At 35.7% G+C, this 16,089-nt stretch overlaps 1 protein-coding gene across 8 annotated transcripts in view; it reads right to left on the reverse strand.

Moving 5' to 3' along the window:
• Positions 1-16,089, reverse strand: part of GPHN (gephyrin) — a 314,644-nt gene that overhangs the window by 145,962 nt on the left and 152,593 nt on the right. For all 8 annotated transcript variants that reach the window (XM_075713210.1, XM_075713207.1, XM_075713208.1 and 5 more), the window contains exon 4: positions 4,881-4,973. In XM_075713210.1, coding sequence (XP_075569325.1) covers positions 4,881-4,973 — 93 coding nt within the window. The remainder of the gene's footprint in view (positions 1-4,880; positions 4,974-16,089) is intronic.

The following is a 16,089-nucleotide window of genomic DNA, read 5'->3' on the forward strand; positions in this document are numbered from 1 at the left end:
TTTCATAGTACTCCTACCACAAAATGACTAATGTCCCATGTGAGATGAAGACTTCATTCCTCCTCACTATGGAGCCATTCTGAAGTGGCAATTTGTAAAAAGAAGATGAGTTTCTTTTGGACCAGTCACAACACTAAGATGTTTTTGGTATGGCACTTAAGAACAGTTGAATACTGCTGAAGAAGAACAGAAGTACTCCCATATCCACAATGAACAATACTAGAAATCCTGTTGCTCTGGAAAGGCACTATGTGAACCAGGGAGGAGGAAAAAACCTACATATTATTTTAGTTTGAATTATTGCCCATTAAATGGAAGTTGTTATTTGAAATGTCTCCCTGGATTTGGGTTATCTGGGGGGGAACATGTGTTGCTGTGAGAGTATGGCTATAACATGACATACCCTGTTGTGTCACAAGCATCTTATTTCATTAACAAAGTTGAAGGGACAGCAAACAGACAGACAGACAGAACACATGAAAATCACAAATAACAGAGATTAGGAGGGTTGTCAACACTACTTGGGACAGAGAAATGAAAGGATACGGACATTAAAATAGCCTGTAGAAATAAAATGGAATTTGAAGAAAAATTCACACTACATTCTAAGGAAAAACTTATGAAACAGCAATAGTGAAAGATACCTTAGTTAACTGGGAAAAGCCAGGTGACAGGAAATTTGCAATTGGTGATAATTATAAAAATGCTGGTGCAATTTTGAATTGAACACGCAAAGACTTTATACCACAGCAGAATAGAGAATTTCTTCTCTCCAGACATGGCTTTTGTGTGGCTAGGTTTGGAGTATTTTGTTCATTCTGAGCATGTTTTTTTTTCAGAAAAATGCTGACAAATAGGAGGGAGTTCCAGAGAACAATTTCTTTTCATGGACTAGAGAACTTTGATGAAAGAATAAACAAATATGCATATATTATCAGATTAAATGAAAACAAGTATGTGTCTAAATACATTTAAAAACAATCTATAAATATTGAAGAATATAATCAGCCAGAACCAAAAGGAGCATTAATAATTTTTCCAGAGCATTGGAAAAGGAGGAAGACTGTAAGGAAACATCTGTCTGGTTTTACATGATGGAAGAGAGCTCTTCTATGCTTCTTCTAAAGTCTTATCTTAAAATTTCAGGGCTGACAATTACCTGTAGTGTAGCTGAACTATCTGTGAATACACATAGCGACAGAGCTCAAGGATGCTCAAGGATCAGTTGAGGCACAATAAGTTGACTTCTATTGCTATTATCTAAGTACATAAAATTAGTCTCGGGGTGGGGGGGGGGGGGGGTGGGGCAAACAAGACTTGTGAGCCACACTAGGGATAAGAAAACAGCTAGAAGACTCTGTTGGGGCAGACAAATGAATTTTTTGGATCCACAATTTTGCATAAGAATAAATGTAAAAACAGAGAAGACAGAAGATAACTGTGCAGAGCACCTGTATACATGACATTTTTCCCTTCTCCCTTGTATTGACCAACAGCAATAGAACACATTTCTATATCAAAGGATACCTAGTGATAGATAAAAATGCTGCCACATTATTTAAATATTTTCACAAAAGCTAACGCGTATTATCATTAACATTCTGTAAGAACCATAACTGTCTACCACTCAAGTATTGTAGTTCCACGGAAAAAAGGTTTGCGTCTGGAAATATAAAAGAGTTCCCAAAATAACTTAACTTTGGCCATATGTAAAGCCCTGATCTCTGTCCAGCAACAGACACTTTTTAAATCAACAAGCAGACTGTATGAGCATTTCCAGTATGGATTTAAACACCACCCCCATAAATTACAGGCAAAATAAGATGGTAAAAAAATAAGTGGTTGTATGTAGAAAATTAAGCCTACACTTTGCTTTTAGTCCAAATGCGAACTACCATCAACTGCAATAATAGATGAATTGCAGCATTCACTAATAACATCTGCAAGACAGTTTCCTTCAAATTCAGCCATCCATTGGGTGAAATTTGAGTTTTAAATATCCACATGCATTTCATCACTTCTAGTCACATAGACAAGAAGGTGAAGGATATTCACGCTGCTTAATTCAATTGATCCTTGCCCCTCAAAATGTGAATCATAGTAACTAATTCGAAAGCTTCACCCCACCCACTGACTAGACTGAGGCTCTAAATTTAGGGACCAGAGACAGGTAAGGAAAATCAGATATTGTGAATAACCGTAAAATCATCTATTCCATTATAAGAAAAAAAGTCATTACACATCATAGAAACAACTGCAATAACCTGGTATGATTCCGATATAGTGTTCAAAGGGCAAAGTGAGTGGGGAAACTGAGGAATTTCTTTTTTAAACTTAATCATAAATTTCTGAAGTTTCAAGAAGTTATTTTTAATAGATAATTTATGCTAGGCACTTAATTTCAATTTAATCAATAATTACATAATTCAATTAACATTAATTCTTTGGGCTGTAAATACTCTCAGAAACTAGCTTTATCTTGTACAGTACAATAGCAATTATGTATCTATGCTCAGAAAAGAAAGCAGAAAAATGTGTTTTGTAATTGAAAGTACAGGAGGATTAAGGAGAAGCAGGACTGAATCATTCCATCTGAAATATGACCCGAGGGACTACTCTCCCTACTCTCAGGAAAAACATTAAAATGTCTTCCAGTATCAGATTCAATTATTACCAGTTTTAAAATCATGCCTTAAAGATGACAGCTCAATAGCACAATGTCATGATCACATCATTTCATTATCAGTTCAGTAATAAGAGGAGAGCATGTTGGACAAAAACCATACATGGAAGAGATTAAAACCATCTCCTACATCAATGCAAGTTTTCCTGAAGGCTTGCTATTGTACATTTCATGTTGACATAATGAATTTTCCATTTTTAATTGGTTCTCTCATTGACCCAAAAGACATAAAATATGGGGCCAAAGTTTATGCTTCTTCATATGTTTTTGTTATGACACATACTGGCAAACTAATTTTCTTCCCTTAAAAACATTTGTTTGAATGAATGATCTAATAAACCCTATCATAAGAACAAACCTTATCATTGCTACTTTGTAACAAAAACTGGGATTCAATCTCTCCACTGGGATTTAAGTTTAGTCTTGCAAGTTAATCCAACTTAAATGAGTGAAAAGTGAGTAAATACTGTCCTATATAAATTCTTTTTAAGTATGGGAATAATTCGACAGTCAGAACACTTAATTCTGTTATAACCAACCAAAGTCTTGCACATCTATTATGTTTTAAAAAAATGCATTTTTTCTTCAGTACAAGTCTAAAGACACTTCAACAACTCAGATGATTTTTAAAATGGCTCACTGTAACATCAAAACTAATCAAACAAATCATCACCACATCTTAAATGATTAGTTTGAGTAACAGCAATGAAGCAATGTAAGGAAAATACTAGGTGTTTATGTGCAGAGTTCTCATTTGTTTATCTCTTGTCCCAAATACTGCTTGAGAATCTGTGGCTAATTTTTGGCACTGGTTGCAATGCTTCCTCTGGCGCTACTGCCTAGGCTCGACGCTGCATAAAGGTAATAAATCAGGAAAACTGAAGCAGAAATTCAGCCCTCCTTTTACACAGTGCTGGGAATACAGCCTTCAATACCATTAAGTTAGTTTGCAAGAAAGAGACCAATTCAACCAACACACTTTTCACTTTTGTGTTGCTTTAGCACAGTGAATCATCTGCAAATTCAGTTTCACTAGCTAGCACACTGTGGTCATCTTATACTGTTCCCATTTTCTGATACACAGACCCTTAGGTTTTAGTCACGTAAGGCTTCTAGTATATAATCTAAAAAATCAGAAGTAATGTACAGGAGCATTTTCTTTACATGTTTTTTTAGTTACATAAATGTTATACAATAAATTAAAAAATATTTTTAGATTCCTAATGGAAAAAAGTTAAACTGCAGCCAGGGTTGATGGAACATTTTTAAGTAAAAAGCATTGTAGGCATGTTATAATGAGCTCAAATCAACTCTAAGTTGAAAGTCTAAGCAACCGAAAACTTATGAGTACTTAAGAGAAATCTAAATATGTTAAATTATGGAAATAAACACTTCAGGCGCTCAATTTTAATTCTGCCCTTTAGCGAACATAAGCAAACAAAAAACCTATGTGATTTTAAAAGTTCATATTAATCTTATTTGGAACCATAAATACCAAAATACTTCAACAGCAATCACACAGTCATTTCATATTACAGCTCACAGCCATGAGGTTATTAGGTTAAGTTTCCTTTTTTTTTTCTCCTTACCTTAGCTCCTTATAAGTGGAATGTAACCAGATTTCCTGTGCAACATTTACTGGTGCAGGCTACCTCCATCTCTGTGCCTGTTTAGCTTTTTTTGGCAATGTGGTGTCAAGCAAAGCAACAGCAGCTTTGTACAGAATTTTTCCCCCCTATTATCTGCCTCTCACACTCTAACCTATAATGCAGTAGCTGTCAATGCAGGGAGCCTGCAAGGGAGAATTAAGGGATCTCTCTTATCCCAGTTTTCCTTGTCCGGGAGACAGCAAAAGCCACATGAGTTTTTGCTTAGCAGTGTTGTACTGTAGTGCTAAGGAAAACTACAAGAAAAAGATGTTAGAATTTTGTTTTGTAATGGGACTGGAAATCTATTATACTATGCCACATTTTAGTTTGAAAATCATTTTGGGGCAGAACCCAAGGTCACAGTAATTCTTTTTGTGCTATATTCCCTATTGCTTTTTCTGCTTCCAAGTTGTGTATCACTTGACCTGTCCAGAGATACTGCAAAGTAAATTTACAGAGGGAATTTCAAAAAAATATCACTCCCCTCCCCCAAACTCATACAGTTCTACACCAAAGGGCAGATTTTTCTTATTCCAGGACTATCTCACCTCTGGAGTGACATCTCGTGGTGCAAACCCTGTTCCTCCAGTTGTTAAAATCAAATTAAGTTCCTTTTCATCACACCAATCTATCAGCGTCTCCTGAAAGAGAACATGAATCCTGTCAGATCTAACAAGTAATACATAGGATATCGTTAACTCAGAAAACACCTGAAGACTTGAAATGTCTTAAAAACAGACACACACACAATAAATACAGGGAAATGTAAAATCACTCATGGCTTTTTATACAACGATTTTAAACCACTATTTATAACCAACACATGACAGAGTAATTCAAGTATTCATCATAACATTTTTGGAAATGGAAACTGAAATTCTGTTCTCCATTTCTTGACCTGAAATGGAAAACAAGAATTCACAGATATTAATTTATATCACTGTCTATTTTGATTTTAAGATATAAATATAATGCTTTGACACATGTTAATAGAGTATGTGCATTTAATTCAGATTACATGGTTGATTCTTATTACAGCAACTTTGGTTTCTGTGCTCCGCTTTTTAATAGCCTGAAAAAAGCAAGAACCATGCATTTGTAAGCTTATCTACTAAAAGATGCAATAACACACCTGACGCAGGAACACAAAATACTATCCATAATCATCTTTACATTTCCTACAACATCTCAATAGGACTGTGTATACCAATTCCAAGGCTGGACTAAGAAAGCTTAATAAATCTGTCATGTAAATTCAATGACTTACAATACTGGAGAACTCACGATACTAGAGAAGTGTTTAATTTTATTTGCATTCATTTTTTAAATGATATTTAAACTAATTTTCAAACGGTAATAAAAAATTGACATAAGCAGAAAATTTATTTAGTCTCAATATGATTGTATCACTTATCCTTCATACTCTACTGTGGGCTAGCACAGCAGCAGAATGCCTGCTTGGAGCTCAGAATTAGCTGTGTTACATGAAGCACACTCATGTATTACACAGTAAAGTACCCATCTGCAGAAATAAGTCAGGTCAATTACTTAGACAGCTATCCTTATTCTAGTAAAGAAACCTCATTCTTTGAAAAAGTTTAGGGCACATTTATGTTTCTGGAGTATTATATTGGGGATGAACGAACTGTTTTGGTGACCATTGGCTAGAAACTTATTATTTATCATAAAATTTGATCTGAGCAATATACTGATGAAAAAAGCTTAAAACACTGATCATGGTCATAAAACTGTCCAGAACATTTTAAAAAGTACTACCAATTTAGATTAAAACTCAGGTGTATGTTCTGCAGGCTTAGCACTCCTATGTAACTTCCATTTAGGAGAAAGCTCATATACAGCTTCTTCCAAATTGCAGGTAGAATGAACTTGTGTCTGCCTGCAAGCCTCATCATGCAAATGTATCCAAGGATTACTTGAAGAAGTGGCAAAGCCAAAAGTTCCGTCTTTATTTCTCCTTTCTTTACTCATTCCTTCCACTTCCCCTTTTGTGTTAGCTCTTGTCTTTATTGAAATGACATTAATCTTTTTAATCTCCCTATTTGGAGGACAGCACTCTACTTAGGCGCACTGTAAATTACCAGAAGTTTCTGGTAATATGAACATTTCAAATAAGCTCGAGAAAAGAACACACATAAAGTCTCAGACCCGTACATAAATTACCTGTTAAGTCTGACTTTTGACTTTGTTTTGAAAAAAACGTGAATTATGGTAGGAAAAAGCATTTTAATTCTTAAAATTGTTTGTTTCAATAACATAGATATTCATCAGAAAAATTATTTTAAAGAGGTGGCATCTTCTCTATTTTATCATTTAGAAACACATATGTCTTGACTTTGAACAGCTACAAATTTCAGAGAATACCTGAGAGAAGTTCAGTGTAAAAACAGTGTTTTGCAAAGTTAGAGCTTAATGTTGCATATATTTTAAAAAATTATTATCACCAATAAAAAATTGTCAGTATAAAACAGAAGGGAGAGATTTTGTGGGTTTTTTTTAATGAAGCATTTGTCTTTGGATAAAATAAACCCCGCTAAAATCCAACTGGTTTTACAGAGAAAATAAATCCTTCCTTGGTTCTCATTTTGCTACAGTTCAGTAATACTCCAGTTAACAGGGAAAAAAAAGTCACGTGATAGCCTACAAAAAGCTGAAGAAATCAGTATACACCCTAACTCTTCAAATAAACTGAGCAGTAATTAAATGCCTATTACTGCTAAGTACACATCAGTGTACTTAGGCAGACATATAATTGTCTACCAAGTTCTAGTTATAGCAAAGAAACATAAGCTTTCAGTAAGAAGACCTTTGACTACGAGGCAGTAAGTTTGTGTTTCATTGTATTTTAGAAGTGTAAATCGTACCACTTAGATCTTTTCAAACCATGGAGAAATACCTGAGACTGATACTCAGCTTATTTACTTTCTCTCTAGCCCACAAAACTCTACCCCACAAAACAGTCTCATTGACATTTTAAGAATCTAGAAAAGGAAGCACCACCCTGATCAATTGAAGACAAAAGGCTACTCCTATTCACTTTGCTGCTGCCAGCAGTCCAGCTAGATTCTCCACTGGCTTTGCACAGAACTGAATTTGCTGTGTCTTCAGATGAGAATTCCTCTAGATCAGGGACCTGATATTTGGCTTTACTGATGCTATACAAACAAAATTATTATATAACTTTTCACACAGAGAAAATTTCATTAAATAATTTTTCGGCATCTTCTTCTCTTCTACCATTTCATTGATGATAAGCTTTCAAGGTAAAATGAGACTAAGTCAACAGGTTATGTAAATCACTGTCACTCCATTCAAGTCAGTGCAATTATGCTGATGGATACAAAATACAGTATCTGGCTCTGAAAACAGTACTGTAAAATTACTACCAAATCTTAAAAAGCCAGAACAAAACTACAGACATCCAGAAAAAAAAAAAAAAAAGTAATTAATAGCTAAATATTTTTAACAACTAATATCCTAAAATAGGCTTTATCAGTTATTTTCTAGTGTCAAGGTAGACAAGGAGAAATGAAGTCATTACAGTCAGTTCCTCGAGACACATTTTTACTTCAAAAGCACATAACTGTGATCCTAACCTGTTCAGATTTTACTGAAGTCCTAGAATAATTATATTAATTATGTTTTTCTGCTGCACAGAAATAAAATGTCAGCCCAGCTGTCTCCTCAAGCTTTAGATTAGATCTGGTGCCCTGTCCTCCCTACTTATTTCTTTGTATTTTCTCTTTTAAATACATTTAAATTTCTCTCATTTAAATAGGTAAGAAATCCTTGGCTCTAACATACAATTTATTTCCATCTCTTGCTCCAAAGAGCTCTTGTTTCAATCAGCCCCCTCTCTCTCCCAATTCGGAAGTACTTGTTGGACTTCCTATGCACTGCCCAATCTTGAAATTATTTCACTTACAACACTGCTCATCAAAAACTTATGCTTATGATCTGTTTGAATTTTCTCATGACCAGTGTTGATTTCACCAGTGCAGAAAAATCTTGCCTCATTCTTTCGCTGAGTTCTTAGTCTTTCATATGTAAATTCATTGTCTTTAAGGCCAATAAAGATCATTAACTCATGGAAAGAATGCCTACAGTGTGTGGCACAGTGCAGACACCCTATGTTTACCACAGATACATGTTTGCAAATTCATACAGGCACATTAAGACACTAAGTCCAAAAGCTGTACAGATCTATTCTTGTGGCACCACACCTAAGCTAGTGCTACCTGACATTTCAGTCAGTGAATGGCTGTAAGACTTACAGACATATTTCCTTCTGCGGAGGTAAGTTAAGCATCTCAACGTCCAAGACGCAAAACTGCCATTAGCCTAAGTTGCAACGGGCAAGTCACAAAATTTTGGTCAGTTCCTCCAGTATTTAAAACAAATTCTAGGACTCAAGCATCTCTTCACTAAGCCACCCAGCTTTCATCTGAAGGATTCGAGAGAGAGGAAATACATCATAATTTAATTTGGTAGGGTTTTCCAGTGGCTATTCATGTTTATCATGAAGTACTTGTTGTGTTTCTAGTAACTGTTTCTTACTAATCATTTCTGTGGACTAATGCCCCCCCCCCCCCCCCCCCGCCCCCCCGCCCAAACCTGCTCACAGAATGAACAATGGTCATGGTTAGCAAAGTGGGGTATTTTGTAACTCCATTAATGTACCATCCTCTAATCTCTGTAAGTAAGTGAACAGGAGAAACAAATAGGGATTCCTTTCTGGAATGACAGGAACAGTTCCCTGATCTTTGGAGATAACTGAGGTTTGTGGGTTACTTATCTTAGGAAATTTTTGCAGTGTCTTGCAATAAAGCCTTATTACAATCATGGGCACTCTACATTTCTGATCTTGATTGCTGCTTCACTTAAATAATGGAGTAGAGCAGTTCTACATGTATAATTAATTATTTCCTTTTCAGAGTGACAGAGGCATCCATTCGTTGACACCGTATTATAAAGCAGGCAGTTATCCAGGAATTTAAACTTCAGAAAGGTGGCAAGACTCCTCCAGTCCTCTTACTGCTACTGTATGCTGCTCTTCCACATAGCTATTGACACTATGAGTAATGCCCTTAACTGGAGCAGAAGTACTACAAAGCACACAAAAATGGTCACCATGGATCAGACTAAATGCCTACACTGAAGAGCAGAGGTTTTGAGGATTGTTTCTTTCCTATGATGCTACAGTCCTGTGGTATTTCTTGTCTTTCTTTTCATCCTATTTTTGCCATCACTTTGCTATGGGAGTGTGATAACCCTCCCACATGTTTATGCATCTGAAATTATTGGAATACAATCCTCCAAATCAATATTATGGTGCTTATTCCTGGAATTAACATGTATACCTTTTTTCTTATCAATATGCCACTTACTTCATAATACAAGGATTGTAAAAAGAATTCCTAATATATATGCATACTTTTCATACACCTTAACCATTGGAATATGGCATGTACACTGTTACCATTTAAAACATTCATTAGGAAAGAATAGGGAAATGCTAAGAAGAATATAAACAGGCAGGTTTTCATAAAGAAGCCATACAGAATTCTTTCATTCTATATTCACTATTGAAACTGGTTAAGTAATTCTACAGGTAACAAAGATGTTTGGTATTTTGGCACACACCAAATTTTTCTAGCACAGGCAAACTTGAAGTTATTTCTCCTTACATGCACCACTAATCACATATGAAGGGCCATTTAAAATATTTTAAAATTTAATTTAAATTGCTGAACAAATACAAATGTTAAATATGCAAATTTAATTATGAAACAATATACATCTATTTCCATTGGACTTTGAAACAGAAGTAAGTTAGTATAAGCTGTTTTACAGACATGCATTCTATCCAGTTGTTCTCAAAACAACTTTACATGACTGAAAAGATCATTGTGGCTTCTGGGAAAAACTACTGATAGTGCTTAGAAATGCAAAAGTCTGTGCTCTCCAGCACAGATCTTCTCAAAACTACAAGCTTTGTAAAATGATATAACTTCTATATTTGCGAATAAATCCTGTTTACTCCAGGACAGTATGTTACAAAATGCAAGGAAAAAACATATAACAGTATGTTCTTAAAGCTATAGTGATAACTTTCCTTAGCAATCCAAGTCAAATAAGAACTGTTGTATAAAAAGCCACATTAAATATAAATTTAATTTTCTTTCACACTTAGTGGTCTCATGCTAAGAGCTAAAAAGGTGCCTGAGATCATTTTCATTTACGATTATCTAACATCATCATAATGAAGAAACTATAGTGACTGAGTATATGGGAAAACATATGAAAGAAGAGAAAGTCTGCATAGTTGCAGATTTGCTAGGAAAACTGGATGTCATTTTGACCACTGAGTTCCAGCAATATAGGAATTGGCACATTAAGATCTCATAACAACCTTTACTTCATCACGTGGCTTGAACTACTCCAGACCCCAGTTCACTAAAGATTATCCCTAATATTATGGCATGAGAGAGCATACATAACTGCATGAATCAGAAATTTATGTCACAGCACACAAAAATACAAAGCAGGAAGAAAGAAAAAGAAAACGTAAAAGTAACCCAACGGTTCCTCATTGTTGTATTATTTAGGAGTTTGAATCTTCTCTATTCAGCTGACCACAGCTTGTCTATTAATTTAAAAAGGAAAATCCGGTACTGAGGACCATGCAAGAACATGAATACCGATAAAGCAAAGGCAGTGAAGGAAAGATAAAGAGCTGAGTTCAACATTCAGTTTGAAAAAGAAGGAAGGCCTTAGAAATGTTAATGTATTCTTGCAATGAATTTAATATTTTTTGCCCTATTTCTTGTGAAAGTTTTATTTCTTATGCTCACAATCTTTCTCTTATTGCTTGAAAGCTTTGCTGAAATGTAGAGGCATGAAGATACTCATGTGTGGAGCAACAATTTTGCAAGTAAACAATCTCAAAATGATTTAAGAATATCAGAAAATGAAATGCTAAAATACCAGGAAAATATGCTCAACATTTTGTGTTACCTCCACCCCTTTTTTTCTTTCCCCACCAACAAAAGGCAGAAAGTAAGAGAAATGTTAGGATTATGTTCTGAGTGTAACCACTGTAGTCAAAATACTTGGATGAAATGCAAGTACGTATCTCAATGTGTCTAGATAGACCTTTTAGTCTTTTGGGATTTTACTGAGCATAGTTAGTAGTCTTTTGAAGATTCTACAGATATATTTGCAGTTTTCAGCATCACAGTCATTTTGCATTGTTGTTTTACTAAACACTAAATTAATCTATTAAAAGAAGTCGTAAAAATGCAACTATTTTACTGAAATGCAAAACTAAAGGAAGAAAGCAATAAAAATGTACTCTATAAAACGGCTTACTTTTTAAATGGAAATTTAATTATAGGCATTTTCCATTTGAAATAAACTGCAACTATCAAATATTTCATGGTTCAACATACCTATGCAGCCTGTAATGTAACCTTTTTTTAAAAAAGTACTTCACATCTCCTAAAAGCTACTATTCATGATAATTATCCCTAAAACAGGAAAAAAGAAAGTAGGCACTGAAGTGCAATGCTCAACAGAGTTCACCTATGCAAATGACCAGGGCAAGTCAAGCAGAGATATGTGCAAACACTGAAGAGTTTTTGCTGGTCAAACCACCAGTAGTGGCAGTGCCAGCACTGAAGCTGTCTGCTTTTTAAGGGCTGAGACTGGCAAAAAAATTTCTAACTATTACGCTGGAGAAAGATAAAGACAGTATAAGCCACCTACAAGATTGACTCCACAAAATAAAAGTGCAGTTTTAAATGTTTTGTGTTGATTTCCTCTCAGAAAGACAAAAGAGGGATTCTTAATTCAAGCTAACTACCTTGACATATTAGTCTTAGCATACACAGGAAAAATTGTGATTTTATTGTATGATTTAATGAATTGAATTAAAATCTACAAGGAGGTCTAGATCAGATGCAAACATATATGAGTCTATATGTGCAGCAAGGCACAAGACTTGTTTCCTTCTGTATGAAAATCTGCTCCCATCTGCCGTTGGTACCACTGATACCCTCCTAGAGTGTATGCTAAGGTCTTGAAATCACAACTACTCACTGGAAAGGATCAGTCACACCAGCATAATAGTTTTCCTCAGATGCCTGGAGGGAGGGATGGAACTTAGAGCTGTCAGAAGAGTCAGAATTGGGTATTTTCCAAACATGTCTGTTTCTTGAAACAACTCTCCTGTCCACTCTGAATTTGGCAGATATATATATGTGTGTGGGCACATATGCACATATGTTCATCTTTACATAATAAAAATGTACTAACAAAAGCACCAAAGTTCAATGTGTCTCATTTCTGTCATGCGTAAAAGACCTCTCTCTAAAATATGTTTACTTACTAAAATAAATATTACAGTAGTTATAAAAACTCTATGTTTTTCTTAAGAATTTATTTGAAACCAATTAAAAATTAAAGAAAAACATCATGCCTCCTTGCCAGCATTGTTTATCCCAGTGAGAATCTTGACATCTAATTCCTTCGATTATTCCTAAAACAACACAAGCTAAAATAGCAATTGGAATGAAAAGGAAAAAAGCATAAAACCAACTAAATTAATCCAGTACTGCTCACTAATAATAGATAAACAGAAATTTTCTCTCTTTTTTTTTTAATTAAAGCAGCACTTCAAAGACCTGTTTCACACAATATAAATGCTTGGTTTTGGAGCCATAAACTTCAGATTAACTGTGCAGAACAAGATGGCTTTTTCCACATTTTCTTCCCCTTTGCATACATTAATGTTCATCTAAGGTTGTTTAAAAGACTGTTTACTTTGGGTTTTCTTCTCAGAATGTGAAAAGGCAACTTGATATTACACACAAGTCAGTAACTTTCTAAAACTAGAGTCTTTTTCAATATTTTATCTATGTGTATGCACATCTATAGCACATGTATCTCATGCACCACAGATCAGAAGTTTCACCGAACTTTGCTGGCTGTAGCTAAGCCCAGATAAGCAACGTCTTAATCTCACTGAAAACATGGAAATGGCAAAGCCACAGAAAACCAACTGTAAATTTCTTTGAGCTGCCAAGACAACACTAACTGCTTCAACTCTAAGAAACTGGTAAACGCATGTCCGTCATATATGCAAAGGCGATATGTCTCAGAGAACTCCAAGTACAAACATGTAAGAATCATATTTCTGTAATAGCTCTCAACTCACATAACCTGCACTTCTTAGAAACTATACTTGAAAATAACCACTTGCAGAATTTGTACGTATGTATTTGCATGCCAAGACAACTACATCTCCAGTTTAAGCCACATTATACCCTGTGTCTACTTGTTCTGTTTAATGGACAAGAAGTGCAATGGATTAAAAAATGACTACAAGGCTTCTGTGATTAAAAAAAAAACACGAGGAACCCAGCTCTGGAAAAAATGTTTAAACTTGAATGTTTGCTTTTCCATAACTATGAAGTTTTAAATAACAATATGATTGTAAAAATATAATTGACTCTTACAGAACCCAGTTCAGTTTCTAGCTTCATTTTCTAATAGTAAATACAATTTTACATGTTACTTCATACACTTAGCTACAATTGTGTAAGACATCATTTCCTTTTACTTTTTAAATAATATTACAACTTATATAATTTCAATTTTTGGTGAAGCTTGCAGTGGAAATGACAAATTGAACAGAGTGAAAATATTCAAGTATCTAACACAGGTTAGGACGGGGGGCCAGAAGACAAGAGATGAAACCACTAGAGAGACAGGGAACTACTCAGTGTAATGCAGTTTGTGGTATAAATTCCCCCATGTGTGTGTTGTTCATGCATATCATCCAGAGAGTCAATGAACGAAACTGGTTTTAAAATAAAATCTACTGCTTTACTTGTGAAAATACAGTAAAGAAAATTTACCTACCAACGAACGGCTGCTGTACTTTGAGATATTTAGTCCATACATATACTCTAAGAGTGGGTGGGCTGGTGGCCTGCCCTGGAGTGTCCCGGGAGGGGCGCTCTAGCTCCTCCCCTCTTCCTGCTTGAGGCATGACATACAGGGCAGAGTGCATCCGCCACCACTTCAGTTCCTCTTAAATGCACAATCAAACCTGAAAGAGATTCAGAAAGAGGGGAAAGGCAGGTAGGAGACTAATGTACATGCAGACTATACCTCTCAAAGAACACCAGTTACTGACCAGTAACCTTTCTTCTTTGAGTCTGCATGTACATTCCCGCAACGACTCACTCTGAACAGTTACCTTTGCCTTTTACCACCCAGAAGGCCTGAGGACTCCCACATACAACTGCAGCATCACTCCACAGAAGGCTGAAACAGCCCTGGATACTATTAGACTAACATAATGCCAGGTGAAAGCAAAGACAGATCTCCAGGTGGCCGTACGGCAAATGTCCAAATACCATACAATACAGACACTAAGTTTGCCCAGAGATCTAATAGAATTTGCTTTGGCCGTGGGGGGGAAGTTCCTCAAGTCCACACAGAGCCAGAAAGCCATCTGAACAATAGTTGTGTGAAGTCAGCTGAACTTCTGGATATTCCCACAGTGCAACGAGCAAAGAAACAAAGTAAAAGACTTGGACCTCTGAAGAGAAATGATAAAGTCCTTATGAAATCAAGAATGTGAAGTATAAAATTCCACAAAGAACCACAAGATCTGGAAATGAGTACTGGAGGACTAATTGCCTGGCTACTCTGGAACTCTGGCACTACTTCAAGAAGGAATTTTGGATGACTGAAGAACAGATGCCCTGGCCTTATAAAGGTGATATGTAAAATGTCAGCCATAAGGACCCATACACTTCATAAGTTGCCTGAGAAAACTGTCACCAGGTGTGCCACTTTCATAGACACAAGCAGGAGTAAGAATTTAAGAGCTCAAAAGGGGAGAAGGAACTACTATAATGCAGTGGTTTTCCAAGACCATCCAGTCATGAACAATTCAATGCATCCTGATCAGCTCTGTTAGGAACCTATGAGCTGCGAGGTATGAGAACATGAGTGTATTTAACCAGAGAGAGCAACCTGGTACCCTCACCAAAGTACAGAAAGGAATCAAAGGAACTGCATATAACAACCTAAAAGAGCTGAGATCAAAGCAGCAACAAACAGAAAATACTGTTTTCTCATAGAGCATGCACGTCTAGATGATATCATGCTACTGGCTATCGTTACTCTGGAGAGTAGCAAGAGCTGACTATCCTAGAGATTGATTAATGTTTTGACATGGAGGGTCCTGAGATTGCCACAGATTGAAGAAGAGCCAGGGAAGAGCTAAAATACAATGGCTACGGGTACTATAAAAGAAATCTCACATAGCAGCATATGAATACACCCACTGTAAGAACAAGGTGAAATTACCCAGAAAACAACAATTTTGTCTTTACTGAATATTTCTCTATATGTGTGCCAGTTCTGGTAACTTACAATCAATATACCATAAAAAGAGAAGAAGCATTTTGCAAGCCTAATCCAAGCAAAATTGCTGTATAGCTTTATTAAGCCAGACAGTTGAATGAGATGCCAAAACTATGAGTGTATTTTAGCAAAAGCACATGCAGCATTGCAAAGACCAGACTTACTTAGGTCATCTAAAGAATACCCCTAACGGAAACAGCAAAAGTCACTTCTATCCACAGAAGTTTCCCTGGGGAAGTCTAGTTCATGAAATTCTAAAGAATATACGAAAATGGGCCTGGATGGAATCTCAGTTAT

Source organism: Pelecanus crispus, chromosome 6 (assembly GCF_030463565.1).
Source record: "Pelecanus crispus isolate bPelCri1 chromosome 6, bPelCri1.pri, whole genome shotgun sequence".
Classification (NCBI taxonomy): Eukaryota; Metazoa; Chordata; class Aves; order Pelecaniformes; family Pelecanidae; genus Pelecanus; species Pelecanus crispus.